Genomic DNA, 24,461 nt, shown 5'->3' on the forward strand with positions numbered 1-24,461 from the left:
GCACAGGCCATCCCTCCCTTGTCCACAAACATAGTCAATGCAGCGGCGGCGGCTTTCCATGTTCCCTCCTTCAACTCCAAACATCACTGTGCCCAACGACTGCGGATCCAAGCCGAATTTCCGCCGCATAAATGTAAAGGAGAGACCCTGCCCATCCCACGGTTGAAATTTTCATATGAGTTCTTGCTTTCTCCATTTTACCCGTCAATTCGCTTCAACTGGTTAAGCGGAATTCATCGACGCCTCAAACGCCGTACTATGTACTCATTTCTGAACCCGTAATTATACTGTACATACTCTCGAATCTTGGCAATAGCATACCAGTACTATTATTAGAACAGGAGTGCGCTCAGAGCAACAAGTTCTTCAGCCATTTCCACCGTTGCTGCCTCCTGTCTCCAGCGCCCAAAGTCGACGCTGCCTCACCGCTAGGACTTGCACCATTATTTAAGATTTCTCCGTCAACATTCGTCTGTTCAAAATTTCCACCATTACCCTCCCTAGAAACAGCTCTTTCACGCCAGTTCGCCTCTACCTCGGCGATTCCAAGCCCCGGTCCACTCGTCTTTCTCCTCCTCTCTCGGGGCACGATGGAGAACCCCGGACTGACAGCTGATATTCCAATCTGTAACCCTGCCCCCAAAGCTGACACGGTGTTGAAAGGCGGCGCAAACGTACTAGAAGGATGCGAGCCGAGGCGCTGGTGCGATGAGGAACAATAATGGCTATCGCCTTCCGATGTCGACGTCCGTCGATGAAATCCTAATCGAAACATCGGAGGCGAGGCGAGGGCATTAGCAGGATACATCGTATGTCGGTGACGAGGGAATTGCGGGATCTCAACCCTCGGAAGCTCTCTACCCAAAGTACGGGACGACGATGCGGAGAGGGCCTGTAGCGGTTCAGACCTTGTGGATCGTAGTTTTGGAGAACTGAGAGTTTGCTCGAGATTAGTGATAGAATTGATGGTGGCCTCAGAATCGGTTTCTTCCAACACTGCTGCGTTATAGTCAATGACTTCGCTCTCACTCTGTGCAACATGGAGGTCCGCATCATCATCAGCGATATCCTCTGGACCCCAAGTGCCGAGATCGACACCTCCATCACCCGATTGTACGCTGACCACCCAAACACCTCCTAGCAATACGGCAATACCGAGAGTGACCAACAACAAATGAGCAGCCTCAATCAGCTGTAATTGGTTGAAATAAACGAGCCCATTCACGATAGACGAAAGGTTATAAAAACAAAAGGCGGCTACAGCCGAATGAGCCAAGCACATTTCAATCCAAAAAGGGTTGACTTACAGGGACAGACCAATGTGGGGTCGGCCAAAATAAGCGCCTTATGAAGATACCACATTTGAAGAAGCGCGAAGATGACGAGCGCAGACACCAAGGCCCACGACTCCCAGCGGCGGAATTGGTTTCTACCTCCAAACGTCAGCAGTAGTAATTCTACACCGCTTTTCGCGAAAATCAAACACATTCCAGATAGAATGCCAGAAGCTGATGCATAGGATATAGAAAGAAGGATTCGTGTGCGATCCATAGAATCAAGTGTAGGGAGCTTGCTGTTAGACAGTGGTCCATGCTGAGTTTGTTTCCTGTCCAATAGAGGGGTAGCTTCGGTGATAGTAGAGTTTTCTGACGCCGTGCCAGCGGTGTAAATTACATCGGTCTCGTGGCGATTGCAAGTCGAACCTGCTGGAAGGGCTTCTAATTCCAAAGTAGGTTTCAGTCGACGACTCCAGGAGAATTCACCGATATGTGTCTAAACTTGACATTAGAATGGAAATTCTGCTGGGGAGGGACACCCACATACTAAAGCAAGGCAAACCACAACAACCGACCCCAAGATTGAGAAATACGCGACAAAAGCTGGACGTCTAAAGAGCTCCAGCAGGTCCTCCAATGCATGCGTAGGTTCCGGTACAATCCCAAAGATAGCGATAAGCACTGAACCAGCCGCTATTAGAATGGTGCCAAGAACCATCCAAAGAGAAAACACATCGCCGAGAATTAATCGAGCGAAGAACGCATTCCAAAGCAGAGAAACGGCTCCCAGAGGAGCGAGGATGACAACCGGGAGCGAGGCGATCTGGACGAGGGAGCCGATAAGGTTAGATGTTATGAACGTAGCAAACCCCAACAACCAAAGTCTATGATTCAGTTATGGCCAATGTCAGCGGCCTGCCATAGAAAGTATGTGTCAAAACCACGAACGGTCGTCGATATTCCAAGCGCTGCTGGGGTTTAGGGAGGTCCTGGTTGAGGATATGACTTTTCCTCTGGATGGTGAGGCCTAGAGATTGAATGAACGAAGCAAAAAGCCCAATGAGGATGCCGAGAGGGATGGAGATGGAGGAGTCACTGAATGATGGTGGGGTGGTTGATAACATTGAGAGGGATGGGAAGTGGGCATGCAAAGTGATGTATGAGAGAGCCAGCTATCTTGAACATATATGAAGACAATAGACGAGATGAACCCAACAGCAATGTTACATCAACCTGCTGTAAGTCCATGCCTGCACTCGGTCACGTGGAGATTCACGCCAAGCAGCACTGAGTGCACCGACAGCGCAGTCCTTTACCTTCTCCTTCTCTTGAGCAACTATGGATTTCGTTCAGGGACTCGACCCGTCCAAACTCGTCCTCGGTGGTGTCGTGAGTTTCTTTATGATTCACCGATCCTGACGTTACCGACGCTCACTGTACCAGGGACTCTCATTTTTCTTGTCCTTGTTCTCATCCCCTCCATACAACCTCCCGATTTATCTGTTCGGCGTTTATGCGCAAGAGCAAACCGAAGCCATTCAGTCGCAGCAGATTGTATGTCAATTTGTCATTCATTTACGAAGAACACTTATCGCATTCCTTAGTTCACCGGCTTGCTAGGCGCTTCAGCTTGCTTCGACGTCATCTGGATGATACGCAACGAGCAAAATGGATTCACAAAGTTCATGACTGTTGTTCTTGCACTATACAAGGTTCTCTTGATGTTCTCTAAAATCTCACAGCAACCATTGATTTTGCATAGATACCGACTTTCCTTTCCTTCCTTCTTGTCATGCGACAAAGAGGTACTCCGTTCGGTGGCTCTGGTCAAGGCGTCACAGGTATTGCTTTATTGATTTTGCCCTACTTGAGCCTCATGAAAGCCGACAGTATGGTCTATGCCCGGTGGCTTCACCTCCAGCGGAAGGGATGGCTACCAAACCGTAGATGACGACAGTTATAACCACCAACCAGCAGTTCCTCCAAAACCCGGCCCGACAACGAATTCGTCTGCGCCAGGCGCCTACCAAACGGTTTAATGTCATTTTCTTGTCTCTGTACACTACATTACATTCTAGTGAGGTTGGAATCTGAAGCGCTATTTGGACTCGCTGTAGGGGATCTTGAAAGTTTTGAATCAAACTCGTCTATCAGGATATCCATGGTTTCGATCATGTCTAATTTATGCTCTGCCCTCTTTCGAGCGTAAAACCATGGACAATCCAAACACTCGCATTCGACTGGTTCGCTGGGAGCAATACTTGTGCAAGTCACGCAGACCTTGTGTGTGGTCAGCATCCGCTCTTCTCGTCTGCCGGTTTTCGCTCCAAGAATGGTCAGACTGGTTTGAGGTAAGAAGATACACTCCTCGCATAATTCTGTTCTCTCTGTTTGAAAAACTCGGCGCACAAAATTTAACCAGACATACCGGTAAAAGAAACTTCACCACAAACAAGACATTGATTGTTTTCGAGGTGCTCTTCGAGGTCTCGCCGACCGGGTGAGGAAGGTGACTCTTCTCTATCACTATCTTCCACTTTTCTACGTCTGCCTGGCGAGGCTAATGCTAGCTCTGAGACAGTATTGCTAATCTTTGGCATTTCTGCAAACCATTGCCGTACGTCAGCCCCTACCAGGTTGAACACTCGTTCCAGGGGTGGAATCAAAACGCGTGTGATATAATATAACGCGTCCAATTGAAGGCGGCTGCTTCGAGTGTCAGACAGGATCCTTGTTTCGGCGATGAGAACTCACGGGTCATTGATCATCTCAAGCGGATCCAGCGCCCGTTCTGCAAGTAATGCCCCTGGTTCTCCCCGACTGATTATATACGGGATTCGATCTCCATATTGAGGTTCGTCGTTCGGGTCAAGCACCATTCTACGAGCAGCTACCACAGCCCCAGGTGGTGGCGGTCCTTTCTCGCTATGCGACAGCCTCAGAAAGAGAGATATGCTAGATTCAAAGAAGCCAGCCCACCTATACGTTCCCATTCTCACTTCTTTGGCAAATATAAAGTCCTGAATAGGAACTTTATTCTCCATGATCTGGTACCAAGAGCGGCAGCAGTAGTCTTTGACCTGGCTAAGATCCTGAGTACGAAACAAAATCCTAACATGCGGTTAATATGAAGTGGATATCAACAAGGATAGAGGTGCACTTTAAGGAGTTTTCGACGAGTTTTCTTTGGGCTAAAACACCGTCTCTTCGAACGGTTTCTATGCCTTTTGCGTCAAACTCTGGTTCCGTTTCATCAGGGTTCTCGTATTTGAATCCGACATAACGTTTTTTAGCCATCAGGACGCAGGGAAGGTAGACCTACTTCTGCTCTAGTAGGAAACCAAGACTGGTGAGGAAAGCCCACCTTCTCGAACTTCAGTTTAATAGGAACCGGATTTTGTCTTGTGACCGCGTCCGCCATCTCATTGCCAATTCGAAAAGCTTGCTCTCTCGTTTTTCCAGGAAGGTAGCTGACATCAAAAGTAAGGATACGCCGAGTAGTTTTCTCCCGACTCACACAAACAAGCTATCAGTGTCACCATAAACGACCTAGCAGAGCATCACAGGGTCATATTCTTTTAATTTGCTTGGATATCTTACCCTCGCTCCCCATTTTTCACTGCCGTTGATAAAGTCGATAGCCTAGAAAAGTATAATCAGAGACGACTTCGTTCAATCCGAACGAAACGCCCCCCACTTTTTCAAGTGTTTCCCTGCCTGTTTGGACAATACTGTCGGCAATTTCTACGGCGGGCATACGACCAGAATAAGTTGCGCTAGTGTATCCATAAGTAACATTCGCGATATACTTCAATGCGAGTTGGCGTGCATGAAGAACACGAGCTAAGGCCTGCCGACAAAGGATAAGCATATTGGAACCCTTCATTGATGAAAGGATAAAACCCGCCTTGTCAGACTTCGCAGATTTCAAAGCTTGCTTCACCATCACACGTGTGTTCAAAAGTTCAACAAGCATACGACCTAACAGACCCTTTCGGACGTTCGATTTGACGTACATGATACCGTTCGGTGCGACTGTAAAGTACAGGAGTCAGGCAATTGCATGAGGGACGAACCATCATCACTACCAGTGATATGTTCCTGCAGCGCGTCCAGAATACCAGGACCTAAATCAAGATTGGTGACCCCGAATTTATAATTTCCTTGGAATGGTTTGATACGACCAAGACAAGTTGAGTAGCAGTAATTATAAGCGATCATGACAGAGGGATAAAGAGATTGAAAATCCAAAACGACAAGAGGACTTGTGTAAAAGGCCGACATGGGTTCCATGATGAGCGGCATGCATTCGGCTGCATTTTGCAACCCTACCTGTGATGTATGCCTTGAGATCTACGGCCTTGGAAGAGAAAAAAATACAGACATCACTTTTACTCGGGGAGAGCAAAACAAAATTCTCGGATTTGGCAATACGGAACATGAAAGATTCTACCTTGAACTGTGACCCGCGGCTGATGACAGAGTGGAAATCCACGCCGAAGATACGAGCAAATTCCCTAGACATTGAATAAGTTACGAGATATTGTAGATAAACAACAGACGTACGCTGTCTTGGTAACAAGTTCAGTTGCTTCTAGTATTTGAAGAGTTGCGCAGTTCCGTTGTATCAGGTAATGCATTAATGCCACCATGTGGCTTGGTCCCGTACTATCATACCATCTTGATAACGTTGCAAAGCTGTAGAACGGTACCCTGGACAGCGATATCAGTAAGACCGTTTGCGGAGAGGTATTGTTTGACTCAAGTAGTACCTTTGCCGCATGACATGAAAGGCTACGTTGGACAGCGTATAGGACGTCAAGGCCAATTCGGACCTCATAATACGCCAGACGTTCAAAACGTGCCTACCCGCGACCTTGATGTTCGATGTTGTTTGCCCGTCCCAACGGTCATTGCTACCGGCTTTTAAAGGAGGGGCTCGAGATAGGAAATCCTGAAAATCAAAATCTGTGAAGCAGCCGTAAGCACCTGAAAGGACGCATGAGATAATAAAACATCGACCGTAATGTTTTGCACGCAACCAGAGGTATCCCCAGGATGCCTGTTGTACCTCCCACCCAGTAAGAATATCAGGATCGAGCTCAGCAACAATATCTGATAATCTATTCAGGAGATCGAGCTCTGTATCGACAATTTCCAGGTGGAAGTCTCGTATTCGTCTTGGATTAAGCTGGATGTTTTGAATCGCAATGACCCCGGTGTGAACATCTTCAGTTCCAGCGACTTGAAATCCATAGACAGCGATGCATATTGGATCACTCTCAGGGTTCGGAACGTTTTTTCCATGAGTAGGAGCTTCGGAAATTAGTCGTAAGATTCTCGTCTTTGATGAAACGTAGAAATTGTACCCATGACTTCGACAGACAAGATAGTCATACTTTGTTTACTCCTCGAGGTAGCATAAACGTGCGCTATCGGCGAGCCTTTAAAACCATATATATTGAATTGCGTGGGGCCATCGATCTTAGTTAAAGCGAAAATTAAATGAATAAATCTGTCGTCGTAGAACGGAAGGAGTCAAACCTGTGAGTGGGGCATTTTTGTGGACATTTCCTGCTTTAAATGTCCTTGATGCTGTAGCCAGTTCTTGATGACCTTTCTACTAGGGGGCAAACTGGCGTATTCCCACCCGGTACAAGCATGGAACAATAACTTGTCCTTGTCATGTTCGCCTGCCATGCCTGTAAAAGGAAATGCAAAGCCTTCGAGCAGCGAAGTACCTTCTCCTCTCAGATGATATACTAATCCTGAGAACTCTTTAGGCTGTTCTGGCGCGTCATCCTCATTGGAATAAAATGGCGGTTTATAGATTTTCGACGGCAGGCCCAGTGATTCAAAGCTGGTCGTAATTTCAGCTGCTCCGGGGGCCTGCTTATAATATGCATAACTGTTTTGACTACCTCTTCGACATAAGTTATATGCCTTCGTCAGCTGCGAACACGAAATTCGAATTGTCGACGCTAAGGGTATGCTTTGAAGACTTTCTTTGTCATCAGATGATAGAAAGGTAGGTGTGCTGCGTTGTTCTTGTAATTGGGCCTTCCTAGCCGTAGGTGAGGTCTCCATACAGAAAACGCGGCATCAGTACAGATTATCGGAGGCTCACTTTTGCTTATCATTTTCCTGTATTTCTGCACTTTCTTTTAAGTGAATATCCGGTGTTGCCATTCTGATTTCGCGTTTCCGAGACGCGTTTTCAATCCACTTACCTCTGGGCTTGGCTATCGAAATGGCTCAATCAATACGCTCAGATGATGATAGCCGAGTCCAACCTTGAAGAAAAGAGACGAGAGCACTTAGTTGTCCCATCATCTAAGAAAGGGTTGGGGGACGAAGATCTGGTGTAGAGTAAGCGAGCGGATCAAGTTCTAGTATTTCACACACCAACCTGGAAGCTCCTCTGTTTCCCGATGTGTCTTCGTCGTCGCTTTCTTCCTCTATTTCTTTGACCTCCGCATTATCTTCGTCCAGGTCTCCGTCCGTGGGGTCGCGGTCTTCGTTATAAACCTCATCTTCTTCCATGTCCCCAAGGTCATCGATCGTCCTGTAGGCCAGTAAATCCTCGTTCACATCCACTTCGCCACCTTCTACAACTTCCTCAATAGCCGACAAATCCGACTCGTTAAGAACTGCCTCATCACGTTTTGAAGTCTCATACATTGTCTGCTTGTCAGGTTTCCATCTTCTGTAACTTGATTCCCAAAGTGCCTCTGTGCTCTCGAAGATAGACATTACTTGGCTCTCCCACGGCGGGGTACTCGAAGAATGAGATTGATTCACTGGGCGCTCGCGTTCGAGTCGAGAATGGATCTCATCCCACCAGCGAGCTTCTGCTATCCAACCGCCGCCGGTCTCCCTGGACCCCTCGCTTGGATCTTGGGGCAGCTCGGGTGAAGGTTCCATACCAAGAGCACGACGACGCACGCGTTCTTCTTCCCATAACTCGCGAATACTCGTAACGATCGGTTCGGATGGTCGCTCAGGACCAGGTATCACAAGGCGATGGTGAAGGCAGCGCTCCTTGATTTGTGTTCGATTAGTTATTTCTGGCGAGATTACGTCCAGTTCTATGGGCATGTGCGACTGTGGAGGGTAGGGTGACGGTTCAAAAGACGTGACTTGCTCCGGTAGTATATCTGTCTCGGACCCCAATACAGCTCGTCGATAAGCCTTGCTGATTCCAACGGACCCACATCCGTATAGACCGAAATCGCACATGAACTGCAGAGTGAAACTGAGGTGACTTTCATACACTGGAAAGCGCTGACTCATTACCGAGCCAGACTGTAAAATGGTGGCCACACGATTCATGAGCCGTGGGTCTAACAGTATTATTTTCAGGAATGGCGAATATTGCGAGTGGAATCCATAGAATTTGACGCCTTTAACCAGCACAACGGCACAGACATATTGAGATTTGGTGGAGTTAGGGTCTCGTTTTAAAGATAAAGCAATGGCATGATTTAACGACTTTTTGAATTTTCGGACGTATTGTTTCACTGTGCGGGGCCTCAGGTTGATAAATACTGGACAGCTCATAAACGTACCATGTCGGAGATCGAGATCTCCTTGATATTCAATATAGCAGTAAGGATAAACTTGGTGCACATGAAGGCAGGTTCGCAATCCAACAGAAGACTGGCCAAATATTCGCAGAATAGGCACCCTGGGGTAGTGAGAGCGGTCAAGCGGGCCAGGAGGAGATAGAACGTAGTCAATCTGATATATCTGCACAGAGAACATAGCGGCCAGCATCAGATATTCGATAATATTCGGAACTTAGAAGTGTCACTCGGTGATATTACACGTGATTTTGCTCGATCGGAGTCCGGAATCCTGACACTGATGATAAGTATGCGAGCTTTCGTTACACACCCATTCGAACCGGGTATGTACATTTTACTCAACTAATAGTCGAGGCATCCCCATGGTCAGTTGATGATCACGGGTTCAGTCAAGTTAATATCAAATACGACTAAAAGTTGACTGTTTCATTATGATGAACTTAAGTGATAGACAGACGATATACATCCTTGACATCGAGTTGACGTATATTCCAAGGACGCGAAGAAGGACCAAGACATCAAGGTTCTCTGGGTGTATACACTGTACATACTTAAGTTTTAATAGTGAGGGTCTGTTGGCCGATCCACTTTTCGCCAGGGCTAACTTTAACAAAGCCCCGAACATAACCAGGTTCGACACAGACGAACCTTTCCCTGAATTGGCGGTCGCACCTGAGTTTGAGGACTTGTTGAGATTTATATGAGGACGATCAATACTCACCAGCCATTCTCCTCCATATCCGCGATCTTCTTCCCTCCTTCCTGAGGATTCCAGACGACGACATTGTCCAAGCTTTTGGTACGGATGTCGATTTCCCCACCAGACCAACTCACCTGGTAGTCCCCAGGCGAATTCTCATACACGGAATCGGTAAAAATATTGACGTCTACCTCGGCTCGTGATTCGATCCTGCGGAGAGCCTTGCCCTCGTCAGTTTGTTGCGTTTTGTCGTAGTAACCCAAATTTTGTAGCGGTTTAATTCTAACTGATGATGCAGGGGCGCGGATGTAATTATGGAAAAGTGCCTGGAACTCCAGGTCATGAGAACTTTCGGATGGGTTATAGACATGGAGATCGGTGCTGAGTTGATGCTCCGCCAGAGTGACGACGTAAGCAAGCTTGAAGTTTCGTTCGAATTTCGAGGCAATCCGGGCGGTGGGACTCAAAGCTTTTGAATCAAAAGTATATGAGCGATTCTGCTCTATCGATAGAAGGGATTTGCACTAACTGAGCCGAACGGAAACACCGACATCGTTGTCAAGTACGATACTTTCGAAGGACCACTCTTCGCTCCTGGCGAAGCCGTGCTGGGGAAGTTTCATGTGGTCGCGATGGGTTGGGGCTCCAAAGCAAGGGAAAACAACAGGTATACCGCCTCGCACTGGCTTTGAACCGTCCAGAGACGCATTGGCGGATACAAATAGTCTTTCGACGCCCTGAACTTTCCAGGATGTCACAGTAGCGCCGTAATACAGAACCTCGACTGTAGCACCCTATTTGCAAACGCTCAGAATAGGACAAGCACTTGCGGGGCAGGTTGTATACCTTGGGGTGTCTGAGTACGACTTTATCTTCTAATCGGTCGACCGGCATGCTTAATGGTGTGGTGTAAGAGTGAGCGCCTGAGTGGAACTCGGTGCCGCTCAAATGGGGAGCCGTTGCTCCACCAAATAAAAAATAAAAATAAAATAGAATAAAATAAAATGAGGGGCCGTTCCGGACCGCCTCCGGGCAGTTTACGGTGCTCTCGACATGTAGGAAGCAGCTGGCCAACACTACTTTAATCACAGAAGGGAATTGCGGGGAGATCTCCACTGCTAGTATTGGATTTTCGACCTCAGGGATTTCTGAGAGGTGCATCAGCAAACCGGTTCAAAGATGGTTTAGCCTTGTAGACCTTACATACATGTAGGATGATTACATAGCCATATAATCATTTTCGAGAGATTAGAATCACAATACAATTATAGTAGAGGAATAAATGATTATCTATTATTTCGTGACAAGATTACAAGCATTTTAAGAAGTATACATACTTACCACCATTTTTGTAGGGGGATTACCCTTGTTTGTATTACAATACATGCTTATTACATTGAGGGGTAGGTTACTAGGTAGAACTTGCTAGTTTTCTCGAGTAAGCCACCTTTCGATCGCGAACGATGTCAATGTAGGTGATATTAAGCGAGATTGAGATGCGTGGGAGGTTTGACTAAGTCCTAACCTAGCTAAATACTATATATACTATATATCAGTTGTAGTATTAATTAAACGCTATGGCTCAGTGGTCTAAGCGCCTAACGCAACTCTGTCAAGAGGCAGCGGGTTCGACTCCCGTATGCGTTGGCTCGGGCTGCAACAGCCGTATGTTCACACGTTCAACAGCCCGCCCGGTAGAAAGCGGGCAGCTCAATATTTTGTCACTCGGTCACCTGTAATAATGTAATGTCCTACATTTAATTGTTATGTTTGTAATCTACTCAACATGATTGTCGATTTAACTTGGGTTGGTTTGGCCTTGTGGTCATTGTGGGATAATTGTAGACCTTACCTAACTTTGTATCACCTTACAGGCTTTGGTTCGTTTTGCTGATGTGAGCGCTTGAGCTAGGAGAGCCTGACGCAGAGATGCACGTGATCACACGGAGGAATCTCATACCTTAGTGCTTTTGGAATGCTTCCATAGTACTGCACGTATCAGGACACAGCACACACCATCAAGAGTATTTCCAATCCAGACACTTTTGCACGGACCCGCAACCCGAATACCTCAGTACCTAGTCTGTAAAGAACACAATGGATCCATCGATGGGCATAGAACAGGTGTGCTTTCGACCACCCGCGAGATCTCTCGAATTCAACTCACGGCCTATCTAAGATTGCGCCGATCGCCATGCTCATGGATGAGTTACGTTCGGAAGACGTTCAGCTTCGTCTGAACGCAATTCATAGTCTACCCACGATAGCACTGGCGTTAGGTGCAGATCGCGCGCGGGATGAATTGATGTCTTTTCTTCAAGATTCTATTGATGATGAAGATGAAGTTCTTCTTGCTCTTGCGGAAGAGTTAGGTAAAAGCTTTGAGGAATACGTAGGGGGTAAAGAGTATGCCCATGTTCTTCTTGGCCCGCTAGAGAATCTCTCTGCGGTGGAAGAAACACTCGTTCGGGATAAGGTACGCGGTTTCTTTGCATCTATCATGCATTATATTCAAGCCGTGACAGGCCGCCGAATCAATAACGAAAGTAGCGGAAGTGTTAGCTCAAAGCCAAGTAGAGCAATACTATATCCCACTTTTGAAACGACTCTCTGGTGGCGAGTGGTTCACGTCACGGACTTCTGCTGCTGCACTCTACGCACCGGTTTACTCTAAAGTTTCCTCTGGCATTCAAGATGAATTGCGCAAAGCATATGCAGCTCTTGGGGCAGACGATACACCCATGGTTCGCAGAGCCGCTGCAAAATCTTTCGGGGTCAGCAGTCGTTCACTGGATCGAGTTTCCAAGCTGACAGGCACTGTAGCCCCTCCTTAAACAGTATTCCCAGCAGCATATCATCTCCGAAGGCTTGCAAGTTTATAGGCGGTTGCAAGCTGACGATCAGGACTCCGTCCGACTGCTGACTGTCGAGGATCTCATTGCCATCGCGCAGAAACTCTCCCCGACTGAAGTTAAGGATCTCTTGCTGAAGCAGACTAAGCAAAGTATCGGTGACAAGAGCTGGCGAGTGCGATACATGGCTGCAAGCCATTTCAATGAGGCAAGTTTTTTTTACTGATCCTATAAATGCCTCATATTCAATACATTTCAAAGCTTGCGGAGGCTGTTGGGACAGAGTTGGTGCGAGAAGAGCTGCTCGGTCAGTACATCCAGCTTCTGAAAGATAATGAAGCAGAGGTACGAACAGCTGCGGCCACACAAATACCGGGTGAGTTTAGCTGAGGAAAATGATCACATAACTTAACCAAAAGAGTTATAGGCTTCTCCAAGCTACTCGACAAAGAAGTCATCTTGGCCAGAATCATTCCCTGTGTTAGAGACTTGTCACAAGACACGTCTCAGCATGTTCGTGCGGCCCTAGCGAACCAGATTCATGGTCTCGCGCCTTTGTTGAACCGAGAGCCAACTATCGAACATCTTCTTCCGCTTTTTTTGCATCTCTTGAAAGATGATTTCTCTGAAGTACGATTGAATATCATCAGTAAACTCGAAACAGTCAATAATGGTATGCCTTGCCGCTCATTTTCGGGTTGGACATCAATGTACTAATCACCCACAGTAATTGGTATTGAGCTTCTTTCTGAAAGCTTGCTTCCGGCTATCATGGAGCTAGCTGAAGACAAATCGTGGCGAGTGCGACAGGCGATTATTCAGTACATTCCCCTCCTTGCTACTCAATTCGGTAAACCCTTTTTTGATGAAGAACTGGGCAACCTGTGTATGTCATGGTTGGGAGATTCGGTTTACAGCATCCGGGAAGCTGCGATCGTCAATCTCAAAAAACTGATTGAAGTCTTCGGCGTTGAGTGGGCTCGAGCAGCTATTGTACCAAAGGTGGTTGGAATGGGGTCTCATCCGAGCTTCCTCTTCAGGATGACGACTGTTCAGGCAATCACAGTATGTTAGTTCATCATCTCTTCTGATTCAGACTTAGTTCTTGCCCAGACGATTTCACCTTCTTTGACGCTTGAGATCTTGCGAGCGGACATAATCAATCCACTTCTGGAATTATCGAAGGATCACATTCCTAATATTCGTTTCAACGTAGCGAAATGCCTGGAAGTGATGGCAGCATCTTTTAACTCTACGCCCGGGGGCCGTCAATTCGTCCAGGAATTGATCCTCCCTGCGTTAGAACGACAGAAAGATGATGTTGATGCCGATGTCCGGTACTTTGCCTCCCGCGCACTACAGAAAGCTCTCCCAGCAGATTCGTAAAGGTATGATACCACAACAATCACGATACTACGTATATTCAGTCGAAATTTAGACAGGTAGAAATGGCTGTAACAGATTTTATCATTACTTTGTGTCATCAATTGTGTTCTAATCAGGAGTCGTTAACTACCCTCGAGTCTCCAGCGATTGCGAGATTTCATCTTCATCTCTGGCATATTGACTGAAGGTTTAAAAGTCGAAAATCCTATTGAATGGGTGGGTAGAGTTGCTCGAAATAACTATGTTGCCTGGATACCGCCCTGGGATTCAAAATGTCTAAAGAAACAGCCAATACTGTACCGTCTCCTGTCATTTGTTGACGGTGTCAGTTCCCTGGGTACTTATATCAGCACCGATATAGAACAAACTTGTACGTGTTCAGTGGTCAAATCGATGCACCTACCAGCTAGTACACAACCGACCCGAACTTGAGGAGAGCCCTCGATAATTGTTAGAGGGGGACGTCAATTAGGGGCCGCTCCAAAGGCACCACAAAAGGTCCGGTGAGGAGGTTGAAGGAGGTTGATTAAGGGTCAAGCTTCAAGTACGGAGGTTAACGTAAACCGTTTAGCTAATGTTTCATTTGACTTGCCGAGACATTTCACAATCAAAGAAACTGCACTCCTGAGAGTTTGGTCCCAAAATGCTCATGATATGATATAGTACTATGTTTGATCAAAACACGCAAGCACTTATTTTTTTGAATGCTGATAATTATAACCAGTTGATAACCAGACCAAACAGTCGGGGTATAAAGACTGGGCTTTGTGCACAATGCTCGATATTCCCTATTCTTGAGACTTCCGGTCTCTCTGTTACAGCTTCAGACGCTCACTTGAAACTCACGGCTAGTAATAATGCGCGTTTCAAGCGCCCTCATTGCGTTGTCGACCCTCTTGCCATTGGCCGCGTCGTCCTACGTTCCCAGCGAGAGGTGCAAGTCTAACGAATTCTGGTGCGTCATTCTTTAAACTGGGCCTGCGTTGAGAACAAGTACCAATTCTGGACCAGGTGGGACGATAAAAAATGCTGCTTACCCTATGGAGGCCCGAACTCCCCTCCTCAGCCTCCTAAAGGTACCTATTGTCCCCCTAGCGGTTATTACTGGCACAAGGATAAGGGTTGTTGTGCTCCTAAAAATGCTCCTCAACCGAATCATCCTGAGCCGCAGTGTGGCAAAGGCCATAACTGGTACCAGTCACTCCACTATTGTGTACCTGAGCCTCATCATACTACTACTTCTACTTACCACAAACCGTCTCCCACTCCGTATTATCCCTATGGAGCCCACCACGGTAGCCAGCATGGTGGCGAAGGATCTTACGGTGACAAGGGAAGCGGAAAGGATGGGGAGAGCAACAAAGGTCATGGCTACTCGGGGCGCAGTGGAGATTTCTGAAATATCCATGATCAACGACCCAATAGGACTATTCTTCCCTATCGTCGCTCTTTATAGAGCTGAATATCTGTATGGACACAGTCGTATACCAGCTTTTACTTGTTAGTTTCGGAAGCTCGGTGTATACAGTATTGGTTTGACGACCGAGTACCTTTCTCTCGGGAATTATATATAGAACCGCTTTTTTTACTTCTGGTTAATTTTAGACACTCATACACGTCATAGAAACGAGCCAAAGGTCAGCAAATAAAGGACTATCTCCATAAAAGGCGAAGTGTGGTGTTCGCGTAGTATTCCAACGATTGGCTTTTTACTCTTCATTTTACCACTCCGAATCGTCTACCGGCTACCCTCCCTTCTATAGAGGTCGAATTACATCAAAATGCTGCTTGCTATGGTTTATGTCTTACTGGCGGGCCTTTCATTGGACTTATTTGTGGCAGCATCGCCATTGGCTGTTCCTCATTACTCACGCGAAGCATTTCCGTTGTACGAAAACGATCGTCACACTCTGGGTCGTAGTCTGGTTTCTCGAATCCCTCAGATCTTAACCGCCTCAGATCTCGGCAAACGGGGCTTAGGGACCACCGAACCACGAGATGTTTACAATACTCTTGTCAGGCGTTATCAGGATGTGCTGTCCTCATCTCTACAACTGCGTGCGTGCGAGTGGGCTGTTCTTACTTGGGTCGCGCTTAATATTTTGCATGTCAGGCGCGTTGTCCCAGGATTCTTCCGTTGCGGAACCCACTGTCGTTGAAAGCTTGACTACGTATAAAACCAGTATATCGGAATTTCAATCTGCCCTTGCATATCTGGGACGTGACAAAGGACTGGCCAATTACAATAAGGATGACAAGCTCGAGACTTTACTCAAGGACCTGGTCAACCTTCACAAACACACCCTATCCTATATCGATGTAGTCGTCTATCAACTCCCGGTGGTTGGCCCTATGCTCGGACCCAGTGAGCTTAGATTGCTGCGCATATATCTTGTGAGACTGATCCTTTTCTAGTTGTTTACGATATCAAGTGCATCCTGGACGAAGTTCTTAACGCTGTAGAAAACATCAGTGACGGCCTACTCAACGTCCTCGATCCTCTCCTAATAAAAACTGTACAGGACACACTCCTATCGGCCTGCAGTCTTGGCCTTTCGATTTTAGGTATTTGTGCCTGAGTCGCTTTTGCTATTTTCCCCTGTAAATATTCACAGCCTTTCACATGTTCCTATGCAATCCGCTCTTTGAGTTGTTTTGGTAATAAGATGTATTTCTACTCGTCGCATACCATCATGTTTACTAATTCATGTACTATCGAGTCTAGTCGTCCCTAACCCGTAATGATATTTCGTTTCAAAGGACAAGTGACGCTGCTGATCTTCAGGCTCGCGAGTCGCGACGCGCCAAGCATCACGTCGATTTCATGGATGCACGTGACATCAAGATAGTCGGCAACAACCGTGAAAACTGTACAGTGTTCCCAGCCACACAACGTTGGTCAAACTGAGTGACTGCATCAACGACCTCAAGAACAAGGTATGTCTGCCGTGTTACTGTGAAGTTTCATTTTGCTAATACCTGGCAGCGGCTTCGACTCTAGCAGATCATTATGGTGAGTCTCTAATGTGCTATCATGAACATCGGGAAAAGTCAAGCGATGGGGTATTGGACAATAAGAGCTGATTTATCAAAATCTAGGCAGATGCTACGCCTATAACGTTAAGAACGCGCAAGTTCATCACCAATCGCCTTCTGTTGCGCCGCCAATTTGTCGTGGAAGTGCTTCACCCTGGCCGTGCGAATGTCTCCAGGACCGAGCTCTCTGAAAAACTCGCTACTTTATACAAGGCTGACAAAAACCGAGTGATTACTTTTGGACTACGGACGCATTTCGGTGGAGGCAGGAGCACTGGCTTTGCCCTGATCTATGATGACGAAGCCGCTCAAAAGAAGATGGAGCCGAAGCACCGTCTCGTTCGAGTGCGTTTGCAGTGATATCCCTTTGGGAGTGACGATTGACCAAGGTTTAGGCAGGACTTAGACCAAAGACTGACAAACCTTCTCGCAAGCTGCGGAAGGAGCGAAAGAACCGTGCTAAGAAGGTATCATTGATTATTCTTCGCCCTCATGCATATGCTAAGTCCCCTTTTTCTAAAGTTCCGCGGTACCAAAAAGGTCAAGGCTGCCGAGCCACCGAAGAAGGGAAAATAGTCGTCTGGCTCTTTGGTTCGGTGTCTCTTTTATGGCCCGCATGTACTCCATGATCAATTTATTCTTCGTGTCTGCTCTCCTGTCGCCGATTATAATCCACATGTGAGTTATGGAGGCGCGTAGTAATGCCCCAGAGTGTTGCTAGAGTAAGATAATAGATGTGTGTAAGAAGGTATCAAGCAAGTCAATAAGTAGCGCAAGAGTTTGAAGGGTATAACTAAGAGTAATGCGTTTATACGCCTTAGAACCCTGCTTTTTTATGAATGATGTCTGGATCCTCTTGGTACTCCTCGGCTGAAACCCACATCTAGAGAGCAAATTAGTCTTGATGCGGATGCTCAGAATGGCTAGATTTGAGATACCTTTTTGAAGGTGTTGAGGCCTGCTAAGATAGACCCGCCTATCCAGGTGGAGTATTTGCGCTCAGGTGGAGCATAGATCTTGATCTTGATATCTTTCAGAGCCAGCTTTTTGACTTCGTTGAGGAGACGGTCACCAAAACCTAAAAGCGCAAGATGAGTGGATGTGGTCCAAGGATAAGATCATCATCCACCTCTGCACAAAGTGCTGCCACCGCTGAGAACGATATTGGAGAACAAGCTCTTGCGAAGGTCTAAATCGACACGATGGATTGAGTCAACGATGACTTGATGAACACCAGCATACTCCTGGCCGATCAGCTCGGGATTGAACAAGATTTCTGGCGCGCGAAAACGTTCAGGACCAAGCTTTAGAGCTTGCATTAAATTCAAGCTCACGAGAGGTTCTGTGAGGGAACGTACTTGAACGATATTTCCATCGGGGAGAGTAAAATCCTCGAAGCGGCCAAGGGACTCTTTCTCTTCCTTCGAGGGATTAATGGCGATATAACAGCACTTTTCCTTCATTGTTCTGACGACTTCGCGCTCTGCCGTCGTGTGGAGGTGGTGGCCCGCTTTTCGCAAAAGAAGTTGCAAATAGTCTGTGACATCTCTAATGGCGATCGTTAGATTAGGAAACTCCGGGGTTTGAATCATCTTGCCTTCCAGCAATGTCAATGCGACGGATAGCGTGTGGCATCGAGAAGCCTTCAAAGACCGGGACGGCATGGGTGACTCCATCGCCTGAATCGAGGACAATACCGGTTGTTCGACCAGATGCGTACCTGTCAACACAGGAAATAAGTGAGCTCATCATGCAAACTCGCACTATGCTATTGGGGAACGGACAGTGACAAGACGGCTTGGACGGAGGTGAAGAGGGCTGGGACGTTGAAAGTATCGAATAGTATTTGAGCGGCAACATCCCTGTTACTTCGAGGATTGAGAGGCGCCTCGGTGAGAAGAACAGGATGCTACAACATGTGAGGATGGGTAAGATGTGAGGGTTACACGATGAAAGTAGCACCTCTTCACTTGGAGTTGCGAGTTCTTCGACATAAATCCAATTCCAGATCTTTTCCATATCGTCCCAGTCGGTCACGATGCCATGCTCCATTGGATATTTAATTTTGAGAAGGCCACGATACTCTTGAGCTCTACGACCGATGAAAGTATCACCCTCGAGGGCACCGGCCATTACGCGTGTATGCTTCGGCCGACCAACACTAACGACCGGTCATTTGAGAAAGCTGAGTGACTACGAGATGGCGCACAATGAGGGAAAGAAGCAATTGGGTCGATCCTCACCAGCAAAGCCAGCCTTAATGGTGCCGGAGCCCTAGAAGAATGGGTGACGCTTAGGGAGAATGTGTCTGAAGAGGACGCGACTGACATTGTCTATGACGACGGGCTGGTTTGTCAGGACATTGTCGAATTCTGCGGACATGCGGGGAGGAGGTAGGGGAAGACGCGGTCGTGTGGGAGACGCAGCGACAGCACTGCCGCTTTCAGACTCCTCCTCCTCATGCGTCTCTCCTCCCTCCCGCTCCTCTCCCTCGCCGTGAGTCTCTCGTCGTCGTGCTGCATCTGTCTCATGCCCCTCCCCAGACTGTCGCCTCCGCAGCTTCGAAAAAGTGGGAGGCCACCAACTTCTGCAAATGTATTGTTGCTTCTTGGATCTGCGATGTATTATTCAATGCTCTCCCAGGCATATGTTTTCAGACAAACTCTACAATCCTTCACCTCGATCTTCCAGATAACCCTGCTCAGCCCTGCCTGTCCTGCACAAAAAAGTGGTGTCTTAACCAGAATCTACCCATCTGCGCGGGTGCCTCGTTAGGGGACACCAACCCCGACACCGCCACCGGTAAAGAGGGAGATGTAGAGGCAAGATGTTTCCGTGCGCAAATTATGGCCACGAAGATTGCATTCAGCTTCTAACGGTATACAGAGCGCGACTCCCCCAGGGACCAGCTGGTGGTTACACTTTTCCTACTCACAGTCTTCGGTCTGCTGTTAGTTGCGGGAATAAAGAACCGCATCGCAAAGGTAGGTTTGACTTCCGAACTGCCTTGGCAAAACGGGCGACGATGGTTGGAGGTGAGACTCTGCCGTGGATGACTGCAGATGCTATGTGCTGAGGATATCTTAGGAAACATTCGTTCCTGGCAGACAAAGAGAACGGTTCCGCCTTGGTCAAATCCACCGAGATTCAGACTATGAAAGGCTGGAGAGAGAGAGAGAATCTCAGAGCGATAACGACATTCCTCTCCGTCCATAATCTACCATGCCAGTGTATTATTTCGTGTATTGATCCCGTGTGAATATGTCGTACCCAGTGCCGCTTATATTTACTGCTTTGGCTCTACTCCCATCCGCTGCAACCCACCACAATATGGGTTCGCTTTGTTCAAAGTCGAGCCACTACCAGGGTGGCCATATTGTATTGGGTACTGGTGCAAACACTACCGGTGGGAATCCTAACAGTGGAAATACTACCAGCGGAAATACTACCAGTGGAGGCGCTCCAACATCTGCTCGCGATCCTCGAACAGCGGCAGCGGAAGCTGCAGAACGTCGCATGCAGGCCGTCAGTCCTTGAGCACTTATTCTTGCTTCTTTGTTCTCGAACACTCCAGTAGGCCCAGCAACGGGGAACCAATTCATCGAATCCCAAAGCAGGGCAGCTCGCTGCCAAGGTCGCGCAACAGAATGCGAAAGGCTCCGCCGAGCCTCAGCAGCCTGAACGTCTTGTGGTGAGTTCTTCTGTTACTGTCCTCCTACAGCTACTGATCTGTGACATGGCGCTGACACTTAGTGGGATTAATGCTTTCCTATCGTATCCCGTTTCCTTTCTATACCATTGCACTCGCGCCGCACCCATTCCGCGCCTCGAGGTGCTGTTTCTCTGCTTCCTGCCTTGAATTATACCACTTTCGGTGATGCGTTCCTCAGAACCCCACCCTCGGGATTCATCCCATGGAAGACTCTTGGTATGGCTATCAGACATGACAGTAGATCCGATAGACTACTCCATGAAGGGAAATGTCCAATGAGGAATGGTCGTGCATTAATTTTGGAGTCTCTTATTCTGATGCTAGGAATATTTCGCGACCTTCACATTGAAATTCGCTCTCTTCGAATACCATAGACTCTACCAATCACGAGGATTGAACAGGCAGTAAGTAGTATGCCACATGAGGTGTTAGTGCAGGGTCACAATGATTAAGCTTTACCTTCATCTATTACTTTCGAGTACATGATCGTGGGACGCCGCATCATCATACCCAACATCATCATTCACCCTGAAGAAGTGTATTACCAACTTTACCACCGCCTGTACTTGACTTTTGAAGTTCCAGGTGCATGAAGCCTGATGGAGGTAATTGGGAAAAGATCCTTTGGAAAACTCAAGGCTTCGAGGACAACTATATCCACCCTCAATTCTTTCTAGAGTCCCTGAGGAAGAACCGTAAGTCGATAGATGTTTCTCCCCGTTGTTCGGGTGAAAACTTGAGCTGTATCTTAGCCAACTTCAAGCCTTATACCTACTCTTCGTTGGTGCTACTCACATGTGCAATCACTCAACATATATCTTCCATTTTCATATTCTTGGGTATCTTTTTTCGTTTGAGGGCTGGGGTACTCCATCCGCGTGGCATATTGTGGTTTTCCATGGGCGCCTTTTGCGTTGGCTACGTTTGTTGGTCACTTCTTAGTTCCCGGCAGTCTTCAAATTTTCGCGGTCGGAAGATCACATCAGAGCAACGTAAGGTTATCACTCGCCTGCAAAAAAACCAATTCCATGCCGACATTCCTCAACAGATCTCAAGACCTTAAAATCTTCCATACTGGTTTTTCTAGCGCTTATATCTCTGTCACCTGTTTTACGGACTCTCACCGCGGCCACATCCTCCGATTCAATTTGGGCATTATCCGCAGTTTTGTTTACCCTGAATGTCCTTCTAGCGGACTATAGTGTCATGCCAACGAATGAACATGGCCAAGAGCGGTAAGAAGTCCGGGGTTTCTCTCTTCTATAGCCCACTAATATGGGGTGCTTTACTCCAACTGGTCCAGTCTATCGTCAGTGCTATCTATGAATGCAGCCATATCCGGTTCCGTTGTATTGGCGTCCCGCTTGTCAACAGATATGGCCGTGTTTGCTTTAGCCATTTGCTCAGTCGTTACATTCGCCTTCTTTCCCTTACTTCGCCGACTGATTCAAGTACGTTCAACAGTTACCGTGATTCCCTTATACCGTTGATATTCTACTAGGGGACCTGCACATCTGCCTGGGTTGGGTTGACATTACTGCTCGGTGCCTCTGCAGTTTGGGTGGCTACGTATATCTCAGATACGTTCACATATCTTTGCGTCTCCACCCTGATGGTAGTCACTTTTGTGGCACCTGCCATGCTTATGTGGGCACAAAAATTCAAGAAGTATGTGGAACGCGCTAGTGGCTCTCGCTATCTGTATATTCACATCATTCCAGTGAAATTCGTGGCCCTTGGGACGTCGCCGTCCCCATTGTAGGCTAGTCAACAGTTACCAAAGAATAAGCACGGTCGGCGGATATCGGTATTTGATAGAGTTCCATTTAGGTAGAATCAATATCGAGATAGCAGTGAATCGAGATATGCACATCAAGATCAGAATTATTTGTACACAGCTTCAAGTACTACAACTGAGCTAGGATATTTGAAGATGCAAATGTTCGGACTCTTTAAAGAACTCTAACGTGTCGTAATGGTATTAAAATTATACATCATTCCTCCATAAGTTTTCTAAAAGAAAGAAAAAGAAAAAGAAAGAAAGCAAGAGAATGGCTAGGAATCATAGGATCATATATAGTTTCTCAGTGATCTGGACGCTAAGAAGTGAGATCAAATTCGTCATCCTCACTCGCTCGCTGTCGGGAGCCGATGCCAATTCCACGCGCTTCAAGCACATCATGAGCGACACGACTCGCCGTTTCTGTGGATTTTTTGGTCCGCGTCCGCGTTCGCCTAAGAGCGCCGAAAGCTTGAGCCTTGATGACAGCGACTGTGCATGATAGTGCGGGTGCAGCTGGAGAAGGCGATCGAGAAGAACGCAAAGCAATGCTTCTACGTGAGCGAAGGCGAGAATTGGAGTATGAAGCGGAGTCACCGTCACTACTGCCACGTTCATGCTGAGATTCATTCGCACTCCCTGGTCGAGTCTGGGGTAGCATGGGACGATCGGTCATCGACATCGGCTGTCGGTTTCCAAGGCGGTAACGGATCGCGTCCGCACCAGGTATGACTGAGACGTCTGCTGTACCACCATGAAGGGTCATTTCAGCACCATGAGAAGGACGACGGAAGGTGTCTTGCGTAAAGGCGGGGTCCGGGAATGTATACGGGTAAGATGCAGAGGGTATCGAGGTTGACGATGAAGAACTAGGCGTAGAAGTCGGTGACAATGACCGACTGTCTGTGAACCGGTCACTGCTGAATGTAAATGAGGTAGCTTCAAAGTTACCCAGAGCAAGTTTGGAATCATCGTTGGGGAAACGCGGGACATATGTCATCTGGGAAAGGGAGTCAGCACCACGCGAAGGTCAAAAAAGCAGGTCTCAAGATGACTATCTTCAACAGTACTCGGCAAGACGATCTGAGAGCTATTGCTCCATCGACCCTGAAGTCAGGCAAGGGGTGGATTACTGACCTTTTCAACCCTTTGACCGAGGCAATGAGAAGCATCGCCCGAAACATCACCATCGTTAAAGGGCAATGGATTGGGAACCGTCGTAGAGAAGTCTTGCTGGCCGGCATATGGCGGCTGTGAAGGCGTGTCTTCGGATGTCCGGTAGGTCATACCGTCGAGAGTATAAGGGCCGAGTTGAGAATTTTGAATTTGGGAGCCGAGGCCGTTGGGATGAACGTGGACCGGAGAGAAGGATGGAGATGAAGCGATGTCGTCCGCATCGGGGGTTGGACCGCCCCTTCGATTCTCCCAAAGATCACGCCAAAAGCGGTCTCGTTCCCGACAGTGATGCTGGAGGCGAAGCAATTCTTGGCGGGCATCCTGTAATTCGGTACGCGATTCACGCCATGAATCCTGGAGCTGCAAGACGACCGATTCGAGGCTGGTGACTAAGGGGAAATGTCAGCGGCGGCCAGTTACTAAAAGGGGAGGGGTGTCGGGACCTGTCTCCTCCAAGGTGGCTATGTAGTTGGCTCGGCGGGCCCGGAAAGCGGCCTGTGCGTCTGCATTTTTCTTTTTGCGAAGGGCAATGTCAGAGAGACGCGAGACTGGGTTATCGGGGGTGGACTTGACGGTGGCGAAGGAGGGAGAGGCACGGGGAGACTTGGGCATGGTGAGGATGTTGGAGCGGATGGGAGAGATGGAGATTTAAAGCGACGGAAAAGGAGGACACGAGGAGAGGGTCCGCGGCCCTTGACACGACGATGAGGGTAACCGATATAATGGATGATTTAGGTTTGGTCTGAAAGGGATGCGGCGCTCAGACTTACAGAAGCAGCATTGGGGCCTGAAAGGAACTTGGCCTACGGCAATTATCTCCATTGCTTCCATGCAATTTTCACCCAGATCCATCGGCCGGTCCACTCCGGCAAATATCTCTATCCTCCCTCGACCCCCCTCAGATCTCCCCAAAATCTGGCAACGTGCTCCCGCCTCGCGGCCTCTTTCTCACCGCA

General features: G+C 47.7%; 12 protein-coding genes and 1 non-coding gene across 13 annotated transcripts; 8 read left to right on the forward strand and 5 right to left on the reverse strand.

The window, feature by feature from the left end:
- Nucleotides 1-100: 100 nt before the first annotated feature.
- AGABI2DRAFT_182319 (hypothetical protein) lies at nt 101-2,482 on the reverse strand. The gene is made up of 4 exons (XM_006454283.1): nt 2,226-2,482; nt 1,825-2,161; nt 1,308-1,773; nt 101-1,257 (listed from the first exon to the last, which is right to left on the reverse strand). The coding sequence occupies exons 1-4, from the start codon at nt 2,399-2,401 to the stop codon at nt 350-352; spliced, it is 1,887 nt and encodes a 628-aa protein (XP_006454346.1). The 5' UTR covers nt 2,402-2,482; the 3' UTR covers nt 101-349.
- Nucleotides 2,483-2,615: 133 nt separating this feature from the next.
- AGABI2DRAFT_60230 (hypothetical protein) lies at nt 2,616-3,087 on the forward strand (the record flags this gene model as incomplete). The annotated part of the gene is made up of 4 exons (XM_006454284.1): nt 2,616-2,666; nt 2,721-2,831; nt 2,882-2,989; nt 3,040-3,087. Coding segments are annotated over 4 exons (318 nt in total), but the record flags the coding sequence as incomplete, so codon positions are not given.
- Nucleotides 3,088-3,163: 76 nt separating this feature from the next.
- On the reverse strand, nt 3,164-9,041 carry AGABI2DRAFT_182321 (hypothetical protein; the record flags this gene model as incomplete). Its single annotated transcript, XM_006454285.1, has 20 exons — nt 3,164-3,664; nt 3,706-3,983; nt 4,032-4,202; nt 4,257-4,388; nt 4,438-4,595; nt 4,642-4,747; nt 4,795-4,826; nt 4,878-4,919; nt 4,975-5,127; nt 5,185-5,312; nt 5,366-5,609; nt 5,662-5,794; nt 5,844-5,990; nt 6,050-6,245; nt 6,300-6,593; nt 6,647-6,792; nt 6,847-7,200; nt 7,240-7,341; nt 7,687-8,797; nt 8,846-9,041. The coding sequence occupies 20 exons, from the start codon at nt 9,039-9,041 to the stop codon at nt 3,345-3,347; spliced, it is 4,443 nt and encodes a 1,480-aa protein (XP_006454348.1). The 3' UTR covers nt 3,164-3,344.
- A 284-nt stretch (nt 9,042-9,325) lies between these two features.
- AGABI2DRAFT_189619 (hypothetical protein) lies at nt 9,326-10,522 on the reverse strand. The gene is made up of 4 exons (XM_006454286.1): nt 10,410-10,522; nt 10,093-10,357; nt 9,585-10,032; nt 9,326-9,517 (listed from the first exon to the last, which is right to left on the reverse strand). Exons 1-4 carry the CDS (start codon nt 10,455-10,457, stop codon nt 9,415-9,417), a joined length of 864 nt encoding a protein of 287 aa, XP_006454349.1. The 5' UTR covers nt 10,458-10,522; the 3' UTR covers nt 9,326-9,414.
- Nucleotides 10,523-11,134: 612 nt separating this feature from the next.
- On the forward strand, nt 11,135-11,210 carry AGABI2DRAFT_t5. The gene has a single exon. It is a non-coding gene; the product is annotated as a tRNA-Cys (tRNA).
- A 352-nt stretch (nt 11,211-11,562) lies between these two features.
- AGABI2DRAFT_189621 (hypothetical protein) lies at nt 11,563-14,018 on the forward strand. The gene is made up of 9 exons (XM_006454287.1): nt 11,563-11,687; nt 11,743-12,039; nt 12,089-12,337; nt 12,387-12,623; nt 12,677-12,791; nt 12,843-13,088; nt 13,143-13,480; nt 13,529-13,803; nt 13,854-14,018. The coding sequence occupies exons 1-8, from the start codon at nt 11,661-11,663 to the stop codon at nt 13,799-13,801; spliced, it is 1,782 nt and encodes a 593-aa protein (XP_006454350.1). The 5' UTR covers nt 11,563-11,660; the 3' UTR covers nt 13,802-13,803; nt 13,854-14,018.
- Nucleotides 14,019-14,658: 640 nt separating this feature from the next.
- On the forward strand, nt 14,659-15,200 carry AGABI2DRAFT_114104 (hypothetical protein; the record flags this gene model as incomplete). Its single annotated transcript, XM_006454288.1, has 2 exons — nt 14,659-14,756; nt 14,813-15,200. The coding sequence occupies 2 exons, from the start codon at nt 14,659-14,661 to the stop codon at nt 15,198-15,200; spliced, it is 486 nt and encodes a 161-aa protein (XP_006454351.1).
- Nucleotides 15,201-15,488: 288 nt separating this feature from the next.
- AGABI2DRAFT_189622 (hypothetical protein) lies at nt 15,489-16,432 on the forward strand. The gene is made up of 3 exons (XM_006454289.1): nt 15,489-15,859; nt 15,915-16,166; nt 16,217-16,432. The coding sequence occupies exons 1-3, from the start codon at nt 15,583-15,585 to the stop codon at nt 16,378-16,380; spliced, it is 693 nt and encodes a 230-aa protein (XP_006454352.1). The 5' UTR covers nt 15,489-15,582; the 3' UTR covers nt 16,381-16,432.
- An 862-nt stretch (nt 16,433-17,294) lies between these two features.
- On the reverse strand, nt 17,295-19,255 carry AGABI2DRAFT_182326 (hypothetical protein). The gene is made up of 9 exons (XM_006454290.1): nt 19,166-19,255; nt 19,047-19,111; nt 18,800-18,998; nt 18,622-18,746; nt 18,435-18,557; nt 18,196-18,385; nt 17,967-18,141; nt 17,776-17,915; nt 17,295-17,720 (listed from the first exon to the last, which is right to left on the reverse strand). The coding sequence occupies exons 1-9, from the start codon at nt 19,217-19,219 to the stop codon at nt 17,655-17,657; spliced, it is 1,137 nt and encodes a 378-aa protein (XP_006454353.1). The 5' UTR covers nt 19,220-19,255; the 3' UTR covers nt 17,295-17,654.
- A 16-nt stretch (nt 19,256-19,271) lies between these two features.
- AGABI2DRAFT_197363 (hypothetical protein) lies at nt 19,272-20,146 on the forward strand. The gene is made up of 5 exons (XM_006454291.1): nt 19,272-19,333; nt 19,381-19,432; nt 19,481-19,672; nt 19,724-19,872; nt 19,925-20,146. Exons 1-5 carry the CDS (start codon nt 19,298-19,300, stop codon nt 20,051-20,053), a joined length of 558 nt encoding a protein of 185 aa, XP_006454354.1. The 5' UTR covers nt 19,272-19,297; the 3' UTR covers nt 20,054-20,146.
- Nucleotides 20,136-20,935, forward strand: AGABI2DRAFT_133050 (hypothetical protein). The gene is made up of 3 exons (XM_006454292.1): nt 20,136-20,362; nt 20,415-20,528; nt 20,591-20,935. Exons 1-3 carry the CDS (start codon nt 20,168-20,170, stop codon nt 20,597-20,599), a joined length of 318 nt encoding a protein of 105 aa, XP_006454355.1. The 5' UTR covers nt 20,136-20,167; the 3' UTR covers nt 20,600-20,935.
- Nucleotides 20,936-21,064: 129 nt separating this feature from the next.
- Nucleotides 21,065-24,126, forward strand: AGABI2DRAFT_189632 (hypothetical protein). Its single transcript, XM_006454293.1, has 10 exons — nt 21,065-21,244; nt 21,302-21,541; nt 21,598-21,784; nt 21,853-22,000; nt 22,051-22,217; nt 22,271-22,845; nt 22,927-23,232; nt 23,281-23,329; nt 23,467-23,894; nt 23,949-24,126. The coding sequence occupies exons 1-6, from the start codon at nt 21,139-21,141 to the stop codon at nt 22,314-22,316; spliced, it is 894 nt and encodes a 297-aa protein (XP_006454356.1). The 5' UTR covers nt 21,065-21,138; the 3' UTR covers nt 22,317-22,845; nt 22,927-23,232; nt 23,281-23,329; nt 23,467-23,894; nt 23,949-24,126.
- Nucleotides 22,662-24,186, reverse strand: AGABI2DRAFT_175940 (hypothetical protein; the record flags this gene model as incomplete). The annotated part of the gene is made up of 4 exons (XM_006454910.1): nt 23,949-24,186; nt 23,467-23,894; nt 22,927-23,329; nt 22,662-22,845 (listed from the first exon to the last, which is right to left on the reverse strand). Coding segments are annotated over exons 1-4 (1,182 nt in total), but the record flags the coding sequence as incomplete, so codon positions are not given.
- Between the last annotated feature and the right edge of the window lie 275 nt (nt 24,187-24,461).

The sequence above is a fragment of the Agaricus bisporus genome (genome assembly GCF_000300575.1).
Source record: "Agaricus bisporus var. bisporus H97 unplaced genomic scaffold AGABI2scaffold_1, whole genome shotgun sequence".
Lineage (NCBI taxonomy): Eukaryota > Fungi > Basidiomycota > Agaricomycetes > Agaricales > Agaricaceae > Agaricus > Agaricus bisporus.

Bases quoted from the DNA above. Each gene is read 5' to 3' on its own strand.
- AGABI2DRAFT_189619 (XM_006454286.1), bottom strand. From the start codon at position 10,457: ATGCCGGTCGACCGATTAGAAGATAAAGTCGTACTCAGACACCCCAAG. The intron at 10,358-10,409 runs GTATACAACCTG...GTTTGCAAATAG, and splicing joins TCGTACTCAGACACCCCAAG to GGTGCTACAGTCGAGGTTCT. The intron at 9,518-9,584 runs GTGAGTATTGAT...CCGCCAATTCAG, and splicing joins GATATGGAGGAGAATGGCTG to GGAAAGGTTCGTCTGTGTCG.
- AGABI2DRAFT_189622 (XM_006454289.1), top strand. From the start codon at position 15,583: ATGCTGCTTGCTATGGTTTATGTCTTACTGGCGGGCCTTTCATTGGAC. The intron at 15,860-15,914 runs GTGCGTGCGAGT...TTTGCATGTCAG, and splicing joins GTCCTCATCTCTACAACTGC to GCGCGTTGTCCCAGGATTCT. The intron at 16,167-16,216 runs GTGAGCTTAGAT...ATCCTTTTCTAG, and splicing joins TGGCCCTATGCTCGGACCCA to TTGTTTACGATATCAAGTGC.
- AGABI2DRAFT_189621 (XM_006454287.1), top strand. From the start codon at position 11,661: ATGGATCCATCGATGGGCATAGAACAG. The intron at 12,624-12,676 runs GCAAGTTTTTTT...TACATTTCAAAG, and splicing joins CTGCAAGCCATTTCAATGAG to CTTGCGGAGGCTGTTGGGAC. The intron at 12,792-12,842 runs GTGAGTTTAGCT...AAAGAGTTATAG, and splicing joins TGCGGCCACACAAATACCGG to GCTTCTCCAAGCTACTCGAC.
- AGABI2DRAFT_197363 (XM_006454291.1), top strand. From the start codon at position 19,298: ATGCGTCTCTCCTCCCTCCCGCTCCTCTCCCTCGCC. The intron at 19,334-19,380 runs GTGAGTCTCTCG...GCCCCTCCCCAG, and splicing joins TCCCGCTCCTCTCCCTCGCC to ACTGTCGCCTCCGCAGCTTC. The intron at 19,873-19,924 runs GTGAGACTCTGC...AGGATATCTTAG, and splicing joins ACGGGCGACGATGGTTGGAG to GAAACATTCGTTCCTGGCAG.
- AGABI2DRAFT_189632 (XM_006454293.1), top strand. From the start codon at position 21,139: ATGAAGCCTGATGGAGGTAATTGGGAAAAGATCCTTTGGAAAACTCAA. The intron at 21,245-21,301 runs GTAAGTCGATAG...GCTGTATCTTAG, and splicing joins AGAGTCCCTGAGGAAGAACC to CCAACTTCAAGCCTTATACC. The intron at 22,218-22,270 runs GTATGTGGAACG...ACATCATTCCAG, and splicing joins TGGGCACAAAAATTCAAGAA to TGAAATTCGTGGCCCTTGGG.
- AGABI2DRAFT_133050 (XM_006454292.1), top strand. From the start codon at position 20,168: ATGGGTTCGCTTTGTTCAAAGTCGAGCCACTACCAGGGTGGCCATATT. The intron at 20,363-20,414 runs GTCAGTCCTTGA...ACACTCCAGTAG, and splicing joins CAGAACGTCGCATGCAGGCC to GCCCAGCAACGGGGAACCAA.
- AGABI2DRAFT_182326 (XM_006454290.1), bottom strand. From the start codon at position 19,219: ATGTCCGCAGAATTCGACAATGTCCTGACAAACCAGCCCGTCGTCATA. The intron at 17,916-17,966 runs GTGGATGATGAT...TTGCGCTTTTAG, and splicing joins TGGCAGCACTTTGTGCAGAG to GTTTTGGTGACCGTCTCCTC. The intron at 17,721-17,775 runs GTATCTCAAATC...TTTGCTCTCTAG, and splicing joins GCCTCAACACCTTCAAAAAG to ATGTGGGTTTCAGCCGAGGA.
- AGABI2DRAFT_182319 (XM_006454283.1), bottom strand. From the start codon at position 2,401: ATGTTATCAACCACCCCACCATCATTCAGTGACTCCTCCATCTCCATC. The intron at 2,162-2,225 runs GTTCGTGGTTTT...ACTGAATCATAG, and splicing joins CGCTTGGAATATCGACGACC to ACTTTGGTTGTTGGGGTTTG. The intron at 1,774-1,824 runs GTATGTGGGTGT...TGTCAAGTTTAG, and splicing joins TTGTGGTTTGCCTTGCTTTA to ACACATATCGGTGAATTCTC.